The sequence below is a fragment of the Miscanthus floridulus genome, chromosome 6 (genome assembly GCF_019320115.1).
Source record: "Miscanthus floridulus cultivar M001 chromosome 6, ASM1932011v1, whole genome shotgun sequence".
NCBI lineage: Eukaryota > Viridiplantae > Streptophyta > Magnoliopsida > Poales > Poaceae > Miscanthus > Miscanthus floridulus.
In genome coordinates, this window is record NC_089585.1 from 110,195,289 (window position 1) to 110,217,793 (window position 22,505).

At 43.0% G+C, this 22,505-nt stretch overlaps 2 protein-coding genes across 2 annotated transcripts; one reads left to right on the top strand and one right to left on the bottom strand.

Annotated features, from left to right (window-relative positions):
• Positions 1–9,795: 9,795 nt before the first annotated feature.
• LOC136459023 (uncharacterized) lies at positions 9,796–15,778 on the top strand. Its single transcript, XM_066458922.1, has 7 exons — positions 9,796–10,119; positions 10,594–10,821; positions 11,252–11,325; positions 11,907–12,066; positions 13,406–13,525; positions 13,611–13,719; positions 15,407–15,778. The coding sequence occupies exons 1-7, from the start codon at positions 9,898–9,900 to the stop codon at positions 15,586–15,588; spliced, it is 1,095 nt and encodes a 364-aa protein (XP_066315019.1). The 5' UTR covers positions 9,796–9,897; the 3' UTR covers positions 15,589–15,778.
• A 1,918-nt stretch (positions 15,779–17,696) lies between these two features.
• Positions 17,697–22,307, bottom strand: LOC136459025 (OPA3-like protein). The gene is made up of 4 exons (XM_066458924.1): positions 21,518–22,307; positions 18,746–18,880; positions 18,456–18,542; positions 17,697–18,232 (listed from the first exon to the last, which is right to left on the bottom strand). The coding sequence occupies exons 1-4, from the start codon at positions 21,644–21,646 to the stop codon at positions 18,062–18,064; spliced, it is 522 nt and encodes a 173-aa protein (XP_066315021.1). The 5' UTR covers positions 21,647–22,307; the 3' UTR covers positions 17,697–18,061.
• Between the last annotated feature and the right edge of the window lie 198 nt (positions 22,308–22,505).

Below are 22,505 nucleotides of genomic sequence, written 5' to 3' on the forward strand. Positions count from 1 at the left end.
GTGGAACAGCAATGGTGCGTCCGGCACGATCCAGCGCTTCCTCTTCTTCATCAACCATCGGCTCAGCCCCAACAGGAGCAGGAGCAGGGGCAGCAGCAGGAGGAGGAGCGGCAGCCGATGTCCCCTGGTCACCACGGCCACGGCCACGGGAAACACCAGCACCGCCACGCGAGTAAGACGCCTTGGTGCGGCCAGGCGGCTTGGGAACAGCGGCACGATCTTGAGTCTTCTTTGAACGCTTTTCCCGATGGCGCGAGGGACTGCTACCGCCTTCCATGACTGTGAAGAATACAAAGCAGAACTAAGAAACAATACAAGGAGAGGTGAACGAACATCGAGAAGTGAAGAAACAGGAATGGAGTGGTCACCAGAGGGTCGGTAGTCCCGGCCAAAGTCGGGACTTCCGACAGCCGGGAGTTCCGGCGTACGTCGGGACTTCCGACGGTCGGAACTCCCGACGGTCACCGGGACTTCCGGCGCACACGGTGACCATCCCATTCATGGGGCTTCAAATCACGACACACATCCAAACAAGGGAGATAGAGGAGTAGAGAGGAAGAAAGAATAGAGGCAAAACAAAAGGTACATTGGATTTAGGGTTAGAACACCATGGTAGTACCTTGAAACGAGAACGGAAGAGATGTAGAGAACCAAATCGCAGTCGTCGACGAACAAATCCACGGGCACAAACTCCTCCACCAATGGAATCTCCTCCACCAATGGAATCTCCACACCAACGACAAGAACACCCCAATCCGAAGAAAAATGAGGGCACGGGCGGTGGAAGGAGAGAGGAAGGGAGGGAGGACGGTCGGCACTACCGGCAAGACCTCCGGCGGCGGTGGAAGAAAGAAGGAGGCCGGAGGACGAGGTAGGGCGGCGGAGGGAGGGGAGGGCGCGATGGGGTAGAGGCGGCGTCGGCGTCGGTAGAGAAAGAGAGAATCCGTAGTAAAAAAAAACGGGGCCGGTTATAAAGGAGGTGGGAGACAAATCGGCGCAGTCAGATCTGCGTCGGAACTCCCGGCGCACGCCGGGACTTCCGGCGGTCGGGACTTCCGGCGCGAGCCGGGACTCCCGGCCGTCGGGACTTCCGACGAATGTCGGGACTTCCGACGCAGGGAAACAGAAAAACACCTTAACCTGCACTCGCTCTATCATGTGGGGCAAAAATATGATGGACACTAAGATTTTCACAGGTGACTAGATTTCATTCATCCAATACAAAACAATAGTCACTCATGAAAATTACAAAATAGATTTTGAAAGTGACACACAATGTTTTCACAATTCTTTTCTCCTAACTAGATCAAACAAAATGTGTGTGCAAGGGATCAAGCCATGTTACGAGAATCAATGATATTTAGTTCACTCCTCAAAGCACAAAATCTTGACTCATCTAGGGGCTTTGTGAAGATATCGGCTAATTGTTTTTCGGTGCTCACATGATGAATGGCGATATCTCCTTTGGCTTCGTGGTCTCTCAAAAAATGATGCCGGATGTCAATGTGCTTTGTTCGAGAGTGGTTTACGGGGTTGTTTGCCAACTTAATGGCACTCTCGTTGTCACACAAAAGTGGAATCTTGGTTAACTCACATCCAAAGTCCTTTAGTGTTTGCTTCATCCAAAGTAGTTAGGCACAGCAAGCGCCGGCCGCCACATACTCGGCTTCGGCGGTGGACAAAGCAACGGAATTTTGCTTCTTAGAGCTCCAAGACACCAAGGAACGACCAATAAATTGGCAAGTTCCGGTAGTACTCTTTCGGGTTACTTTGCAACCGGCATAATCCGAATCGGAATAGCCAAGTAACTCAAAAGTGGAGCCCTTAGGATACCACAAGCCAAGATTAGGAGTGTGCACTAAATACCGAAAAATTCTCTTAACGGCCATCAAATGACATTCTTTCGGATTAGCTTGAAATCTTGCACACATGCACACGCTAAGCATAATATCGGGCCTAGATGCACAAAGGTAAAGGAGTGATCCAATCATGGAGCGATATACCTTTTGATCAACATCCTTTCCTCCTTGATCAAGATCAAGATGTCCATTGGTTGGCATGGGTGTCTTGATGGGCTTGGCCTTGTCCAAGTTAAACTTGTTCAACATGTCATTGGTGTACTTGGTTTGACTTATGAACGTGCCATCCTTGAGTTGCTTGATTTGAAATCCAAGAAAGAACTTCAACTCTCCCATCATGGACATCTCGAACCTATTTGTCATAATCCTACTAAATTCCTCACAAAAAGCCACATTAGTACTACCAAATATTATGTCATCGACATATATTTGGCAAACAAAGATATCATTATTGACTTTGCGAGTAAACAAAGTAGCATCGGCCTTTCCTATCTCAAAACCTTATTTGAGTAGGAAATCCTTTAAGCAATCATACCAAGCTCTAGGGGCTTGTTTGAGCCCATAGAGCGCCTTGTCGAGCTTGTAGACGTGGTTTGGATACTTGGGGTCTTCAAAGCCCGGTGGTTGCTCCACATACACCAACTCGGATAGGGGGCCATTGAGGAATGCGCTCTTCACGTCCATTTGATATAACTTGAAATCATGATGGGCGGCATAGGCAAGTAGAATACGAATTGATTCTAGCCTAGCCACCGGTGCATAGGTCTCCCCAAAATCCAAGCCTTCAATTTGAGTGAATCCTTGAGCCACCAACCTTGCCTTGTTCCTTGTTACCACGCCATGCTCATCTTGCTTGTTGCGGAAAACCCACTTGGTTCCAATCACATTTTGCTTGGGTCTTTCCACCAAGGACCAGACTTCATTCCGAGTGAAGTTATTTAACTCCTCTTGCATGGCTATCATCCAATCCGGATCATCAAGTGCCTCTTCCACCCTACGAGGTTCCAAAGGAGAAACAAACGAGTAATATTCACAAAAACTTGCTAAATGGGAACGTGTAGTTACCCCTCGTCGAATGCTCCCCAATATGTTATCAACGGGATGATCCCGTTGAATGGATTGATGCACTCTAGGATGTGGCACTTGAGTTGATCTTTGGATAGGGCCATCATCATCATCATCATCACAGTCATGATTGATTGGAAGATCACAATCATGAGCTTGCGGAGGGTTGACTTCACTTCTTTCTTCATTGTTGAGTTGTGGTTGAGCTCGCTCATTGTTGACACCATCTTCATGAGATTGACCTTGTGCTTCATTTGATCTCCCATCTTGATTATTTCTTGTTGCGGAGGCTTCACCATGTTCATTTGATGAAACATGATGAATGGTTGGATCAAGATCATTACGCACAACATGGTCTTCATCTTCGTCTTCAACGGGCTTCACTTCACCAATAGCAAGCTTCTTGATTGCTTCATGTGAGGCTTCCTTATTACCTACATTCTCAACATTGACTTGCTCTTTTTGAGAGCCGTCGGTTTCATCAAAAGTCACGTCTACCGCTATTTCAATCAAACCGGTGGTTTTATTGAAAACACGATATCCATGTTCGTTAGTACCATAACCAAGCATGAAACCTTCATCAACCTTTGGTGCAAACTTAGAACTTTTGGATTTCTTGTTAAGTATGAAACACTTGGATCCAAAAACTCTAAAGTAGTGCACCTTAGGCTTTTTACCGGTTAGAAGTTCGTAGGCGGTCTTTTCTCTTATCTTGTGAAGATATAAGCGGTTGATGGCATGACATGCCATGTTGACCGCTTCCGCCCAATAATTAGTTGGGGTCTTGTACTCACCCAACATTGCTCTTGCGGCTTCTATGAGCGTTCGGTTCTTCCTCTCCACAACACCATTTTGTTGTGGAGTGTATGGAACCGAAAACTCATGCTTGACTCCTTCTACATCAAGAAACTCTTCAATGTTGGTGTTCTTGAACTCCGTCCCGTTGTCACTTCTAACTCTCTTGATTTTGACATCAAACTCATTTTGGGCTCTTTTAGCAAACTTCTTGAAGATTCCTTGGACTTCACTCTTTTCACGCAAAAAGAATACCCAAGTGAAACGAGAATAATCATCAACAATTACAAAACCATATTTGTTACCACCAATGCTTATATAAGCGACGGGTCCAAATATGTCCATGTGAAGCAATTCCAATGGCCTTTCGGTTGTCACAACATTCTTGGCGGGATGTTTAGCTCCAACTTGTTTTCCCGCTTGGCATGCGCTACAAATCCTATCTTTCTCAAAAGAAACATTTGTTAGTCCAAGGATGTGTTCGCCTTTTTGAAGTTTGGCCAAGTTCCTCATCCCAACATGGGCAAGTCGGCGATGCCATAACCAACCCATGCTAGATTTTGCCATTAAACAAGTCTCGGGATTTACTCTATTTGATGTGAAATCAACTAGATAGAGTTTCCCCTTTAAATGACCCGTAAATGCAATAGAGGAATCCTCCCTTCTATAGACTTCCACACCCTTATCCGTAAAGAGACAATTGTAACCCATCTCACAAAGTTGTGAAACGGACAACAAATTGTATCTCAACGAATTCACAAGTAAGACATTGGAAATGGAATTATCATTTGATATTGCAATTTTACCCAAACCGAGTACTTCACCTTTTCCATTGTCACCAAACACAATATTTCCACTTTGATCATGACTTGGTTGAAATGATGTGAACATGTCCTTCTCTCCGGTCATATGATTGGTGCATCCACTATCCAACACCCAACTTGTTCCACCGGAGGAATATTCCTACAAAAACAAATTATGCTTTTGTTTTAGGTACCCAAAAAGATTTGGGTCCTAAGGGGTTAGTCACATAAAACTTGGGCACCCAAACACTCCTCATAATTTCCTTTCTCTTTTGGGCACCAACATACTTAACCACAATCTTGCCATCCTTGCCCCAACAACACATATAGTCACTAGCATAGCACCGTGGAAGTGGTGCTTGTGGCTTGAGGACATCGGATTGCTTTGTCTTGATTGTCTTGGTATTTGTAGGTTGAAACTTTGGAATGTATACCTTGTTGTTGGCCTTGCATATAAGCTCATCAAGAGCAACGCCCTTGTTGAAATTCACACAAGGCACACCATTTATTATATTTCTTCCATTTGCCTTTCCATCATACCTATTGTATCCAATGCCTTCCTTGATTGATGGGTGCCTTGATGACTTGTATATAGTCTTGTTAGATTGCTCTTGACACTTACACTCATTCTTCAATATCATCTCCAACCTATGAATCTCCTTGTTTTTCTTTTCTAACTCAACAAGGTTAGTTGCATATGCATTTACATCAATTTTATAGCATCTTTTACAACCATCACTAGTGGAGACATTAGAGACTTCGGTTGCCTTAGGAGAAGTTGAAGTGCTAGCCCAAAGAGTACTATAGTTTAGCTCAAGATTTTGATATTTTTCTTTCAAGCTTGTGAGGCTTTCTTGAGTTATACTCTTTTCATTCTTAAGGCTAGCTATTTGATCATTAACCGTGGAATGTTCCTTAGTCAATTTCCCAATTGAGTCATTGGCTAAAGACAATTCAACGATTAACTTCTCAACCTTCATCTTTTCCTCGGCGATAGATGCTTCAAGTGCAAGGTTTTTCTCTCTCTCTTGAGTAATTATATCTCCTTGCAACTCTAAGCATCTATCCCTCTTCTCTAATTTCTTCATTAGCATTTTTATTTTAGTGAATGCCTTTTTACCAAATTTCTTTATCATGGTTGCTTCAATTTCTTCTATGTTATCATCACAACTATCATACTCATCACTAGAGGAAACGGGTGTAGTATGTACCTTCTCCCCTTTTGCCATGAGACAAGTTGGAGTGTAGTAGTCGTTGTCGATGAGGTTGGAGAAGAGCCTTGGTGATGAAGATAGGTTGGCGAAGAGCTTTGGTGGTGAAGTTGAGTAGGGGAGGATCATGGTCGGTGAAGAAGAGTGGTGGATGGTGATGTTTGTGGCTCCCTTCTTCTTCTTCTCATCATCACTTGAGTTACTATCACTTGACTCCCATTCTTCCCCAATATGAGCTTCACCTCTCTTCTTGCTTTTGTTCTTCTTATCTTCATCCTTGTCATGCTTGTGCTTCTTTTTCTCATTAGGACAATCGGCTATGAAGTGACCAACTTGACCACATCCATAGCAAAATCTCTTTTTGAACCTTCTCTTACCATCACCATAGGTCTTGCGATTGCTTTTCTTCTTCATAAACTTTCTAAGATTTCTAATCACAAATGCAACCTCCGCATCGGAATCTTCTTCTCCACTTGAGGAATCATCCTTCACTTTCTTCTTCTTTTCTTGACTTGAAACTTGACCTTCATGTTGTTGAGTTGCTTTAAGGGCGACACTCTTGTTGAATCCCATTGCATTAGGATTTTGATTGTGAGCATTGATTGCATCTTCATCTAGACACTCATGATGCTTGAGCTTTGAAAGAACTTCTTGAGGTGTCATCTCATCATAACCGGGCCTTTCCATGATCACGGACGCTAGCATGTTGTTCTTGGCTCTATAGGTTCTCAACATCTTTCTAGCAACTTTGTTGTCATCCCATTCGTTGCTACCAAGAGCTCTTATGCGGTTGACCAATGCCATGAGCCTATCAAACATGGATTGTGTCGTTTCATTTTGCAAGAATACAAATCTTTCCAATTCACCATGAAGTAACTCTATGTTGCCTTTCCTCACACTTATATCTCCTTCAAATGATACTTTCAAAGTATCCCAAATTTGCTTTGCACTTTCCATTCCATTTACTTTTCTAAACTCATCCGGAGCTAAGCTTGACACAAGCAATGCTACGGCTTGTGCATTTTGATGAAGGTTGTGCACTTCTTCCGGAGTTATCTCTCTATCTTCATCGGTAGGAATCATCACACCAACATCCACAACTTCCCAAAGTCTTGCGGCTATTAGATGCATCTTCATCTTGTAAGACCAATCGGTGTATCTTGTTCCATCAAAGTGAGGTGGCTTGCCAATATTGACGGACGGAGTATGGAGTGTTGAATTTTTCATGATTTGTCCATAGTCAAAACTCATGTGTGAATATATTCCTTTTCCATGAGCATGCTCATCGGCTCCAATATCACTAGCGGCATCTTTGTTTGCTTCGTTCTTGTCACTAATATCATTCTTGCCACTTATTGCATCATCAACCTTCTTGCTCAATTCTTCCTTCAACTTGCTCATCTCATCTTGCATCTTTTTCATTTCATCTTGAAAGAGCTTGACTTGAGTACTCATCAACTCTTCAGCTATCTTCTTGGCCATTTCGACGGCTACGGCTTGCATCTTGTCGGTCTCCGACATTGTTTCTTCTCACGTGGTGAAACGCAAAGAGAAGACCTCGCTCTGATACCAATTGAAAGGATCTAATAATGCCTAGAGGGGGGGTGAATAGGCGTATCTAAAAATTTACTGCAAATGCTAAGTTCAAATCTGTCAGCCACTGTCGGAAGTCCCGACGTTTGGGTCGGAACTCCCGACGTTGTCAGAAGTTCCGGCGCAAACGTCAGCAGTTCCGACGCCTACGTGAACTACAAAAGCAGTGCCAAATTTAACTTTGCGGATAAATAAACTTACAACCTCACTTCCTAGTGGTTTGGTGAAGATGTTGGGTCACTCCCTTGACGCCGTAAAGCCTCCAAACCGTAGATCGAGTCCAAACCCTAAAATGGAGATTTTGGAGACAAGGAGACAAACACAAACAAGTAATCACAAGCAATCACAACAACAACAAGCACGCGGGACACAAGGATTTATCCCGAGGTTCGGCAACCCCACAAAGGAGCTCCTACGTCCTCGTTGTTGAGGTGACCACTAAGGTCGGAGTCTTTTCCACCTCCTTGCCTCTCTCAAAGCGACCACCAAGGTCACTTGAGCTTTCCACTAAGAAATCGAAGGGTGATACAAACTTCCCAAGGCTCTTTCACAAGATGGAAGCTCTAGGGCAACGCCTAGCCGGCTAGGGGCAAAGCCCCAAGAGTAATAGACGCAAAAACAACCGGCTTGACGAAGAAATCAAGTGCTCAAGCTTTCCAAAGTGATGCTCTCACTTAATCCACTCTCCTTTTACTCAAAAACTAAGGGAATCGAAGATTGGAGCAAAGGGGGAAGGAGAGGGGTGCTTTTGTTGCTTGGGAGCTGTTCAGCACGAAGTGAGTCAACTGTGAAATGAGTCCGTAACGGTTAGAAGTGAAGAGAGGAGTATTTATACTCCAAGTGAAAATCCAACCGTTCAGATCTACGTCGGAAGTCCCGACGCAGATCCCGGGAGTTCCGACTGCAACAGAAAACACTGTTCACAAAGAGTCAGAAGTCCACGGGTGAAAGTCAGTGTCGGAACTCCCGGCAAACGTCGGGACTTCCGACGGTCGAAACTCCCGACGATCGTCGGGACTTCCGACGTGCACAGTTAATCAAACAGCCAGCACTGCTGAGGCCGGGACTCCCGGCTTGGGTCAGGTCAGTGTCGGAACTCCCGGCGAACGTCGGGACTTCCGACGGTCGGAACTCCCGGCGAACGTCGGGACTTCCGACGTGCACAGACAGCGAGCAGTCAGAAGCACAGGTGCCGGGACTCCTGGCCTAGGTCGGGACTTCCGACTGTCGGGAGTTCCGACTTACGTCGGGACTTCCGACACCGAAAGTCACAGAAAATAATTCTATGTGCTCGTGAAGTGCTAGAGTGACTCTCTTTTGATTTTATTTAAATGCTTGAGCACTCTATCTTCCTCAGACCAACTAAACTTGCATCCCTCTTTATAGTGCGGCGGATCCTAAACTCAAAAACAAAATTAAAACCTTTGGAGATCGTTTAGAATTCGTCCGCCTTTACAACTTCAAGAATTGAAGGGATACCATTTCATCTTTATCAACTCTTTGAATCTTTCATGGAACTAATAGCTGCAACATATCTCATTAAGATCACATTAGTCCCTAATTTGGATGTCATTAATACACCAAAACCCACATAGGGGGCAAATGCACTTTCAGTTATCTTCTGGGGATGATTTTGTGCTCAGTGTCCTCGGACTAAACATTGAGATAAGATAGAATATCCCACCTCGGTCTCTATCTCGCCCCAAGCCAAGTGCTACCAACATAAAATCTAAGCCTACATAAACATAGGGTTTTGATTGGTTGTCTGTATGATAGTTAGCCTACATTAGACCATATGCACTATGATCTAAGCCAACATAAACATGTGCGGTGCATTCGTGTTTGGTATTTCTATAGAATTGTGTTTATGTTTTATTGTATATAGTCATCTTACATGTTCTATTAGAAATCTCATGTTTCTAGAAAAGGTAGAGAATGTGAAAATATATTTTTTTTGTGCCTATCAACTTATACAAATCTATGTCTAATACGAAAACAATCTAACGTACTAGCTAATGATGCATTTAGCGTGCTTTGAGCACCGTGCAAGACTGCATCAGATCTTTTATAGACAACCAAACATATACAAACTATGTTGTTGTAAAAAAAGCATATACAATAAGTCTAGATACATAGTCTAATGCACAGAATCAATCAGATCTATGCTTAAGCAAAACCGGAGCGGCTCGCAGTCTGGTCATAGCTCCCGCTCTACCGATTCTATGGACTGTGGGTTAATGGACGGACGAGATCTCGCCTTACCTCGACACGGCACGCTCCTGGGCTCCTGGCTAAGAACCTGGACACATCGCTCCCATCTCGCCCGCTCGCTGCTCGGCGCGCAGGCGCGCAGCGACACTTCGCACGGTCGCACCCTGCTCGAGCCACGTCTGCTCGCTCGAGGACACGTTGAGCCCCCACCCCCTGTCCCCACATGTCATTGTCACATAAACCGATATACTTAACCCCTTCCCACACTCTCCCTCGTCGCCGAGCCAGCCGTCGCCGCCTCCCGGCTCGCGAGTCGCAGGTGCAGCCGCTAGCGTTCCGTGGGGACGAGGCTACAGCGCGATGTGGTGGAGGGCGGTGAGGGCCCGCCGGTGGGTCGCCGGGGCGCGGCCCGCGTCCACCGCGGCGGCGGGGTCGGAGAAGAGCTGCCGCGCCGTGGTGGTGCCGCGTTTCGGTGGGCCGGAGGTGCTGGAGGTCAGGCAGGGCGTGCCCGTGCCCGATCTGAAGCCGCGGGAGGTGCTCGTACGCGCACGTGCTGTCTCTATCAATCCCCTGGACCTACGAGTGAGCTCCCCATTTTGGACCCATGCCCCTCCCTCCATTGGATTTAAACGGAAGCGTCTTATGAAAATCTTCGGATTTTGGGGATTCGAATTGGTTTAGGCGCTGCAAAATTAGAGTGATGAATTATCTTGCAATGTTTCGCTATGTACTGTGATTTATTCTCTACAACATTGAACGCTGTCCTTTGAAAGAAAACTCATTAATTCATTATGATAGAGGGCGAAATTTCATAATTTTTTTTATCCCCAAATGAGTAATGTTGTGTTATCTACTTATTGGGAAATATATCATGATAGATTGTGCTACCCAGGCACATGAATGAGGAAAAAAGATTGATGATTTAGTAAATTTGGGTACATGCAGAATTTGTATTCTTCTGTGTTATTAGAGTGATGAAAAATTGAAAATTCTTTAGGATTATGTTAGTCTGTTTGTCATTGTGATCTGCATGCTTAAAGTGTTGCTTGTTTTTAGATGCGATCTGGCTATGGGCGCTCCATATTCGAGCCACTCCTACCCCTGATCATTGGTCGGGATATTAGCGGTGAAGTTGCAGCCACAGGCACTTCGGCATCGTCATTTTCTATTGGTCAAGAAGTGTTCGGTTCGTTGCATCCAACTGCTCTCAGAGGGACATATGCTGACTATGCTATCCTGTCACTGGACGAGCTTACTCTCAAACCATGTACACTCAGTCATGTGGTAGGTGTCATTAAATTGATTTCCCTCTTTCTGTGCTAGTAGCTTTTTAAGAAATATAATGTTAGGATCAGTTTCCGTCTGCTATTATGGATGATTCTGTAGGCCAAGTATGGTTTTATTGCCTAATCTGAACTTGGGAGACCCTGTTTTCTCTTGCACACAATAAGTCTTGATTTATTCCAAGGATGTACTTCAGATTTTTTGCTGAAGAAGGGCACTAGAGCTATAGGTGACACATGACTTATGATCTGAGCAATGGACGTTCCAAAATGTCATTCATGTTCATTGTTTATTAATGGAAAGTATCACACCTATTTTCGTCATGACTGGAGACTCAGATGTTTTTAAATTTTAGTCTTACTTGCATGTGATAGGTACCTTACGACTTATGGCGATTTTCTGTAATTGAATTGAGCCTGGTATATCGCAGGAGGCTAGTGCAATCCCGTTTGCTGCTTTGACTGCATGGCGTGCTTTACATGGTACGGCTCGAATTTCTGAAGGGTATGTCTGATTACATACACCATTTGATAGGCAGATACTCAGTTGCTTCTACTGCTTTAGTTGATGTTGCATACAATCAGTTCTTCTAATTTATTTTTATGTTGTATATTTGGTCCACGACTTCTAGTTTCATGGTCTTCCCTTTTTTTTCCTGTAATGATGCGAGTCCTCATAGTGTGCTTGTGCAGCGACCAGACAAGAAGCATAGGATTTGGGCATTGGCAAAAGTTAATGTTCCATACTGTTGAAATTTGCATAATTTTGGGTTTACCGTAGTAATGTACTGTGCCACACTTCTCTTCCTTTGTCTTCTATTGTATGCCTGACTGACTTCTGTGGTTAATCTGAAAACCAATCTGTTAGTCAGGTGAACTGCGCACGCTTACATACATGCTTGCTTGTCATTAGCTGCAAAATGCTACTGGTTGTGGTTAATCTGAATACCAATCTGTTAATCAGGCTACTGCATATGCTTACATGCATTCTTGCTTGTCATTAGCTGCGTAAGGCTACTGATTGATTGGAAGCTTATTGAATTCTTTTTTGTTTCTTGAGTTTAATGCCATTTATTTTAATTACAGACAAAGAGTTCTTGTGATTGGTGGAGGAGGAGCGGTTGGGTTAGCTGCTGTTCAACTTGCGGTGGCTGCTGGGTGTGGAGTTTCTGCTACCTGTGGAACCCAAAGTATTGAACGAGTTACAGGAGCTGGTGCTGAACAAGCTATTGATTACACTGCTGAGGTAAGTAGCCTTTTGGTGCTCCTGTCCTTATACAATCTTTTAAAGTAATAACATCGTATCTTGAGAGATTAGTTTGTCATGCAACAGCATACACAAGCCGCCTAACCTTTGTTTGCAGTTGTTGTCTTGTGAAACCTTGCTGCAGAAGCGAGTGGTATTCTTTGTCTACCTTCACAGAAGTATAGAAAATGGTGCATTCTATATTAGTGACCATGTGATAGTTGTATGATACTCAATACACTGCATGTGATCTTCATGGCCTTCTTTTATTGCTGAAGCTATATTATTCTTCATGGAGTAGAAGGAAACTCTGGCTAGTTCTTTTGCCACTTTCCTCTATGAAGCTGGACAGCTGCTTCATGCTTTGAATTGTTGTTCTTTGTTTTTTTCTCGAACGATGCAGGAGAGCTGCATGTCATTTCATTAAGACGAAGAAAAAAAAGGGGGCTACAAAGGAGAGGTATAAAGACCAATCCTGACCCCCCACCAGTATATTACAAAGGGAGGGTCGAGGGACCAATCCCAAAACCCCACACAGCACCCCAAAACCCCCCTGGGTAAACCAGCAAACACACACAACCCAACTCAGCTCCATACAAGAGAAGAAGAGGATAGCAATCTGCTGAGGCCTCGGGCTCCAGCAGAGCACCAGAGACCACATTCCTCTCTCACATTTTGGAGCACCAACTGAATACAAGGGCTACCTCCCTCAAAGACAATGATTTCTATGTTTTCAAAGCTCCCAGGCACTCAAAATGATCAAACTGTTCAGTCCCTTCTTTGTGTCTTTAGGCAAAACTTTAATGGCCACCAGCCGGAGAAACTGTTTTTGATCCTCCCATTTGCATGACAAACCTGTAATATTATACTCGCAGGTATGTGAGATTCTGCGGACACTTAATCTGTTTTTTATCCCTTAGGTCTAATGTAACTATTTGTTTCTCGTGTGTTGAGATCAGAATCCAAGACATATAGACTTATAGGGGATGCTCCTGGCATCCATTAGTCTTGTCCATTTATTAAGATGAAAGCCCAGGATATATGCACTTGTACGGGATGCCACGGATGCTCATGGAATCCATTAATTTTCTGTGCTGGCTTGAATTGCATAACTATATGGAGCAAACATGTAACTGAAGACACCCCACCCCACCCCACCCCACACACAAGATACCTAAATCTTCGCTTATTCTTCTGGACTAGAATTTTGTGCCAGCTTCTAACCTATTGGATAAATGGCTAGTAATTATCCTCATCTGTATTGCATTTTTCCCCTCAAGAAATTCACCTTGCCTTGAGCACTATCTTGTTTATCTTCTATTTACAACCTACCTTACAGGATACTGAAGCAGCAGTTAAAGGAAAGTTTGATGCTGTTTTAGACACCATAGGAGTACCTGAGACTGAAAGAATTGGCATCAGTGTTCTTAGGAGAGGTGGACACTATATGACCCTTCAGGTGATCAATCTGCATTTTGGCTCTTTTTGTGCTTCTTTTGTCTTTGACCTATCTTTTATTATCATAGTGTCGTGCAATGTGATAGGGAGAAGCAGCTGCGCTAGCAGATAGGTATGGATTGGCTGTAGGGCTTCCTGCTGCTACTGCTGCTTTACTAAAGAAACAGATGCAGTATCGCTATTCTCATGGAATAGGTAAAATGCTTCTATTTCCAGTATATTTGTATACATGCATTAGTTTGTATGTGCGTATCAATTCTTCTGGTCCTAAACCATATAGGATCACAACTTTACTGAATGGACATATTGCTGTTGGTCACCAAATGGCCCAAGACTAAGCTGTTTTTTGCTAGAAGCTTATGTCTAATCTCCCAAATTGTTCACGCCTTCCCTTTCGATTAGGCCAGCGGCAATAAGAATATAGGTGTAGTGATGAGAAGCTCAGCAATTTTTATGAAGGGCGGGCCTGGTGCAAGCGGTAGAGTCTTACCGTCTGTGACCGGAAGGTCCCGGGTTCGAGTCGCGATCTCCTCGCATTGCACAGGCGAGGGTAAGGCTTGCCACTAACACCCTTCCCCAGACCCCGCACAGAGCGGGAGCTCTCTACGCTGGGTACGCCCTTTATGATTTTTATGTATTTTCGAGACTTTATCATCATGAAGGTATAATTTTATTTACCCCTAAAAAGCATAGGTAAAAGTTTATATGAAAAAATTCTTACTAAAACATGCCATATTATGGATGCACTGCATAGTTCTACTCGTGAGGATTTCAGATCAACTTGATTTTCTAATTTACAATTTTTCTGTGATTTACTATGCAATTTTAAAGTTTCAGCTAATTTTTTTTAAAAGAGATATAATCAAAGGTGGCTTGAATGTTGATTTGAGAAAAATCTGAGGAGGTTTTCGCAAAAATTGTTGAGAGGTCTCTGGAGCGCGGGTTGATTTTCGATAAAGAGAAGGTCTTGTTTGCAAAAAAAACCCATAGCCCATCCGATCTAGATTGCGGGTTGATTTCGAAATAATATGAGGTGTTTTTTGAAAAATATACTGAGAGGGCCTCTGGAGCGCGGGTTGATTTTCGAAAAACATAAGGGTTTTTTTGGCAAAATGACTGCTGCTCGCCTGATCTGGACCGTCCGCGCGTCTGATCGAACGGCCTCGAAAAGCGGGCGACGTGGCCACGCTGCCTGGCCCTCTTTTAGGTGCAGGATTCCTATAAGAAGATTTCCAAGAAAGAATACTACTCCACTGCTGGCTAGTGTAGTATTTGAAAGCAACCTTCTGTGGCATATTTGTTGTAATCAATGCATCAAACTTACTGGATAATGGGTTCAATTTGCATATACAATAGTACATACACAAAGTTCATAGCAGTGAACTGTCATTTTTTTTTTTGAAGTTTTAAACCCAGTAACTGGACATGGAGAATATCTGCAGTGGCCATTGGTGTAGTTGCTCCATCGGAACCAGTTGGATCTAGATATTCCCAAAAAAAAAAGCCAGGAAATGGAATTATGTATGCATTTTATGATTTTTTTTTTATGTATCTCGTATAAAGCTCTTCTGTTGGAGTATTGCCCAATAGGTGGCACAAAGTTTAGGAATGTAATATCTCATACACAGTGGCGGATCCAAAGGGGGGGCTCCAGCCCCCCCTAATGTCTTGATTTCAAGCCTAATCACTGTAGCAAAAGCTTGATTTCACTATTAAATCTTCATGCAAATCAACATCTCCATTGTTTTAGCCCCCCCTTATCCCGCATCGTGCATCCGCCACTGCTCATACAGAAGCAAATTTGGCTATGTAGGTTACTGGCTACTACTACATATTGCATTTTATAAAACATGTTCTGATATCTCTATCCAAATAATTTCAGAGTATTGGTGGACATACATGAGAGCTGATGCCGAAGGGCTTCATGAGATCCAAAGGCTATCTGGAGCTGGGAAATTACAGATACCTGTGGAGAAGACCTTTCCCATCAGCTATGTAAGAGAAGCTCATGCGGCCAAGGAGAAAAAGTTGGTTCCTGGCAAGGTGGTTCTAGAATTCGATTAATGTTATTGAGATTTTGTCCATCGGGAACTGAAGGGCTGTGTGTTTGTAAATCAGGATAGTATTTTTTTTTATTTTTTTGAAAAAAAAAACTGAATCCCTCTGCTGATGTCAGGTTCCAGTTTATCATTCCATTTCAGTAGAAATGCGGTAAATAATCATATCAGATACGAGCAAGATTTTGCTGATGAAATTCTTCTGTCACAGTGCATCTATACTTGCATCGAGATACTTGATGCTTCTTGGTGCATTTTCGACACGCTCCTGCTGTTCTGCATACCAAAGCGCCATGACGCCACAGATTTCATTCCATGAGCGTTGACCAACTCGTTCACCTTTAGAGCTCCATTTATTTTTCGTAGCAAACATGTCCGTGTGTTTAACGGGAGAAAAACAAGATATCACAAAAATGTTACATATCCATTTATATTTTTTCTTTCCATAAAATTTAAAGTTTATAATTCATTTTGATGAGCACGAAATATATAATATCAATTAGTATTACAAATAATATGATAATATTCTATTAAATCTATATCCAAAAATAATACTTTGATAGAAGCATTTCACCCATTGTAAGGCACACCGTAAATTTAGATTTGATAATAATATTTATATGTAGACAGAGTTTAATATTGAGTTACAACCCATGTTGAGGATTGCACTGGTACTTATGTATAGCTTGTTCAAAATTTGCTCATTATTTGATTAAATGGATAATTGGTTGATCTGGGTTCTAACAAAAATAAGTTTTGTTCATAATCAAAACTATATCAACAACTTAGTGATAGGAATATTTATTTAGTAACGAAAGATAAGTATATTTATTATTTGTTTTCTACATAAATACAAATAAAATGAAAAAACAAAAGACATGGGCAAAAAAATTGGTCGCATATCTTTTTGCACGCATACCCACACCATCTCCATGCATATGTGAGTCTGTGACGATAATAACAGGCTACGGGGTACATGTTCCTCAAGGAAAAGAGGCATGGCGAAATAGGCCACGCCAACCCACGAAAGCGAGTCCATCTTTATAGTCGGACAAAAACTTTCCATGATTTAATATTCAGAGGCGAACTGACTTGATAAAAAAGTCTTCTTGATTTCTATTTTATCCTTTTTTATTTGCTTATTAGTATTCGTATTCAACTTACTCATGATCGGAGAGATCTACTGGGATTAAGATTCCTAACTATCTAGGTTACCTAGGATATCTTTGGGGAGTTTTTTGGTTAGTCTTTTTTCTTTTCTTTTCTGTTTTTTTGACCGGCGGCTTATTTTTATTTAGACAAATACGTCACTACTGGCTGGCGTGGGATTTGGGGTTCCAGAATTTTTTTTTCTTGTGCACGCTCTATTCCGTTTTTCTATTTTCTTATTAGCGTAGAGAAGATTTCTGTTTGATTTTCTTTCGTTGCTTTACAGTATCTAATTAGGTTTCGTTTTTTCATAGTCTTCTTTTTCCACATCCCATTGGTTCTGTCACTTCCGATTGGTTTTCAATCCGTCACTTTTTTTTTCCCATTTTCTAATTTCCAATATAAATATTAAAAAAACATATGAATCTAGACGTCTAGTTTCTGACCCAATACGTTTTGGAATCGGATTCTGTATCGCGCTAGACAAGAGCAATATTCTAACTTGTCTGAGCACGGGCTATATATATAAATCAGGACAGAAGAAACCCTCCATTGTCGCATAGTTAGAGGGGGGTGGATCAAAAAAAATGGGTGGACGAAAAAAGGCTAAAATTTTGTCTTTTTATTAGTAGGTATAGATAAGGCTTAGGGGCCGTTCGGTTAGGCCATTACTGGCCGTTCCAGGCCTAGAACAATCCCCAACTAGTACAAATTATAAATTATTGAAGAGACCCATCTGCTGGGAATCAACTCCCTGCAAACGAAATAAGCCTTATGAGGATTTGAGTAGTCTCTCAACCTATGCTCAGACCATCGATACCTTTTACAATTGAGTAGTACTATTATCGGTTAATGCAAGATCAATGTCTTACTGAAAGACCTGAAATACAGATTTATTGATGCATCTCTTGCGCACTAGACACACACATTTTGACTAATTAATGATAGAAATTTAGAATGTTGCACTTTTTTGAATCCTAATATGCCCTGCCTTTACAAATGGAGTAAAAGGGAAGTCCGTAAAGCAGAGCAAAGCATATGCCGGACACGAGATGCAGATAGGATACATCATCTCAGCTCCAAGAATTTTTTCTTGGGCATGTCAAAACTTTAAACTGAATGTCACGTCGCCAATCTGATGAACCGATAACAACTTCGATTCAGTTCAAATTCCTCTCGAGTACTATTCATTATCCACAACGTAACCTTCAACCTTTCGCCAGTAACTTCAGTCGAATCAATTATGTAACTGAGTAGTGCAAGGGAAACGGAGGCAGTCTGCAGTCGGCCGTTCAGACCGCGAGCTATCGACAGTTGCAGAAGTAGAGCAATTACGCAGCTGTTGGCTGCTGAGTACCAGCAGGCTGTGCTGCCGCCTGAGCAGTGCCCAAGCCGCGAAACCCGGGAAGAGTCCACTTCGAGTACTGCCACTCCATCTCGCTAATCTTCTGTTTCATGAGCTGTACTTCCTGGGCTAGTTGCTCCTCCCTTTTCTTTATCGCCTGTCATTTGGACATGAATAATTATGGAAGAGGCCTGAGAAGATGTACCACATAACATAATTGCCATCAAGAACAGAGGAACCAGAAGCGATTTTTAAGATCAAATTTGTATTCTGCCTTGCATTTTGTGTTCAAGAGATATCCTGGCAATGTGCCAATGTCATGTTTTCATTAACAATTGAACTAATGATTCCTAGAGAAAAGTTGGAGGCAGTCATCTTACCTCAATTTCCTGATTACGGACTTCCTCTTTTCTGGCTTCTGACCTAGCACTTCTTTGCACCTCATAGATAATTGCAGCACCAGCAACCTGAGAAATTATGTGAGTTCACGTCAGCTCTAGTCATTTCTAGGGTCTGATGAGTCATTGTGAAAGTAATAAAATATATTCTAGAATGATCGGATTTTGTTTCTCATCATGCATGAAAAGAAAACGTCGTTAATCCTTTTCTATTCATTTTACTTTGAAAAAGACCAATGCTATTCAGAACAATGCAACTCAAGAGTACTTGCCGAGAAAACAAATAGTTCCCCAAGAAGATCTGCAGCAGCTTGAATAGCTTTCTCCTCATTCAGGGGCCGAATGTGAATGTCAGTCGCATGTCCGTAAACTCGCCTCTGCATATTTGTTGTAAACCGATGGTTTGCCTGGAATTATATGCCATAAAATGTGTCAGTTACAGCTGTCCCATAATGTACGGTGCAGAGCAGTGTGATTCCATGTTTGCTAGTTCAGAACCAGAACCTATTCAGTTTACAGTAAGAGAGCAATACAGTAAGATGCGAAGAAAATAGCCATGCCAGCAATAGGATAACAGAGCAATGCTATTGACCTGCTGCATTTTCAGTTGTTGTACAATGCAAAACTCATTGTGAAAATTTTACTCAGAAGAGCTGAACAACATTTCTATATCCAAGACGCCATTTCCTCCATCAGACAATGTGCCCACATCATCAACATTGCAGAAGTATTTTACAAGGACTATTGTGGACTTCTTTTTGTGTGGGAAAAAGTCTACTCCACCCCCTCAACTATGGGGGTTGGTCTACATAACCCCCTCAACTATGAAACGGTCTGATTTACCCCCTGAACTTTCCAAAACCGTCTATTCTACCCCCAGGCGTTTTTTGACGGCGGTTTGCTACAGTAACAGAGGTTTTGCTACAGTAACAACGGGTTTGCTACAGTGGCGGGGGTTTTGTCTTTTTCTTATTTCCGCTGAATCTTTGAAAAATCATAGTAAATCACAGAAAAATCATAAAATGGAAAATCTAATTTTGTTGGACTCCACATAAGTAGATCTACACAGTGAACATATAATACGGTATGCTTTAGTACAATTTTTTTTTGTAGCTTTAGATTAATTGGAAAATCCAATTTTGTCTGTAATTAATTAGAATTTATCTATAACTAAGTTATACATAGTCCAATGAGTATGAAATTTTTACTATAGTTCAAGCATATAATAATTAGCGTACCATAAAAATTTCACCACAATTGGACCATAGAAGCTGCAGCTATGAATTATTCCAATTAATTACGGACAAAATTAGATTTTCCAATTAATCTAAGGCTACAGTAAAAATTTTGTACTAAAGCATACCGTATTATATATTCACTATGTAGATCTACTCATGTGGAGTCCAACAAAATTAGATTTTTTATTTTATGATTTTTCTATGATTTACTGTGATTTTTCAAAGATTCACCGAAAATAAAAAAAAGAAATTCAAATCCACCGTTACTGTAGCAAAACCGCTGTTGAAAACCGCCCGGGGGGTAAAATAGACGGTTTTGGAAAGTTCAGGGGGTAAAACAGACGGTTTTGGAAAGTTCAGGGGGTAAAAATGACGGTTTTGGAAAGTTCAGGGGGTAAAACAAATGGTTTTATAGTTGAGGGGGTGAAGTAGACCAAGTATGAAAGGTTGGGGGTTAAATAGACTTTTTCCTTTTTGTGTGTGTTCTGGTGAGGACTGTATCATTGATGATGCTCCCAAAGTATGGGTGAATAAATTGGGCCTATTGTTACCTGACAGGCAATACTGATACAGCATAAAAACATAGATGCAAACCTAAACTGATCCCTAAGGCATCATTCCGAAATGTCCTCACAATTAGGGTATTCCTATTGGTACGAACATTCAGAAAAAAAAAAAAACAGAAATATTATACAACACACGTGTGTTTTAGCATAAAAAAACACATGGATTTTTGTCCACCGGATCGTTGCCTCGGTTTGCCTGCTTCCGTCAGATCTGCCAAGCCGTGGTCGTGTCAGGCAAGCCCTCCTGTTCGTTCCCTTCACCGCCCCGGTTCGTTCCGCACAGCAGCCGCACCTCCCCGCCCCTGCTCGAGCTCGTGCGCGGCGCGCGCACGCCATGGCCGCTGCCGTCCTCTTCCTTCACTAGAGCTCGAGCTCCTCGCCAGATCTACGTCGGGCCCTCCTCCATGTCGAGTGGGACCTACTAGAAGAGGAGGACGTCCTTGTCGCCGTCGTCGGAGGCCATGGAGCTCCTCGCCGGAGATGCGCTCCACCTCCTCGCTCGAGCTCCTCCGCTGCCGTACCCGAACCGCCGAAGCTGCTGGGTGGTGGTGGTGCCCCACGACGCGACGACCCATGACGAACGGTCAGGCAATGGAACCAACCGCTTTGTAATTTGTCATTCCATAGAAAAAAATTGTTTTATGTGATATGTGATCTGTGGATCTGTGATCTTATGATTGTCTGAAGGTAGAAGAAGGCTAGAGATAAAAGAAGGATAGAGGCTGTTGGATCTTAATCTTATGGTGCAAAAAAATTCATGTATTGGAATGGTATAAACACATGGTTGTGCAGTAGACGAACTAAAAAAAGTAGAACGGACTTCAGAAACTTGTGCACCCGAAAATAATTGATTAATACTTAATAAATTCACTATATCACAAACGATTTAGATCAATGCAGTATATCATCCAATATGGGGACAGAATTCTGAACCCCAGACAGCATTGCACATTGTAGAGATCCATTCCGCAGGCATTTCTCATCAGATCAAACGCAATAAGCCAAATCATTCCACGAACATTATGGCACGCTAAAAACATCAAGAATCTCGGAACGCCCGCTGCATCATCGAAGCCGTACTGGCTAAAAACGATCAAGCGTTCAAGCAGCCTCAACTTGCAACTTACAGAAAAACGAACTGCAAGGAGGAATTTCTCCATGGCAAATCGAAACGAAACCAAGCATCGGCGGACAGATTGCAGTACGAAAAATATGCCAGACGAGATGGAGCGTCGATCACCTGCGCGAGGCCGATGATGAGACCGCGGAACTTGGGGTGGATGCCGGCGTTGTACTTGAGGCGGGCCGCGATGGGCTTGCTCAGCGTCCGGAACGCGAGCGAGCCGAGCTTCACCAGCGGGAGCATCATCGGGCCCCCTCCTCACCCACACCGTCGATGTTGCTGCCGCTCTAGTCTCCTCCTACCGTGCTCGCCGAGGGGGAGGCCCGGGGTTCTCCACTCATATGACGGCGTGGTCCGTTGGCGTAGGTGCGCGGCGGCGGAGGTTGTTGCTCGCCGCGCTTCCTTTTTCTTGGAGAGGAAGGAGGGGGCGAAGGGGCGCAGAAAGAGTGGGAGTTGATGCCCCTCGTGTTCAGGCTTTAGTAGATCGTTTCGGCCCTTTATTTGTTCCGATAATTCCTTTTCTGCCCCTTGATGATGACCTATTCTCCTCGGCAAAATGTTCTAGGATAACATGATGCGTACAGGAGTCATTGTTAATACAAAATCATTAAAATAGGAGTAACTCAAACTTGAACGGTGTTGCACACATCTAAGCGCAGGATCAAGGCAACTCGTCCAGGTTGAACCAATACCGACTCTGGTGCCAAGATTTCTCGAGGTAACAGCGAGCAAGATAACACCAGTCACAAGATATCGTAAACAAGTTTAACTGCCACAGAGGAATATCAAAGTCGCCAGTAAAAAACTTCAGCACCCTCAATCTGGAAGATTATGACTTCAGTCAAAAAAGTGTCACCAAAAACTTCTGTGTTCTGACGACGGTTCTCATCATCATCAAACCTTACTCCACGATTCACAAGAAGCACGACAAATTGGCTACTATTCGCTGAAAAGACAAGCTGAAAAATACTGTTTGCTGATTTGTTGTGAGAAAAAAATAATATTCCTTCGCTGAAAAAGTACGACTGATAAGACAAGCGAACATGGCCAGTAGACTGGATATGGTGGACCGCGTTTCTCGCAAGCCAAGTACCATAGGCCATAG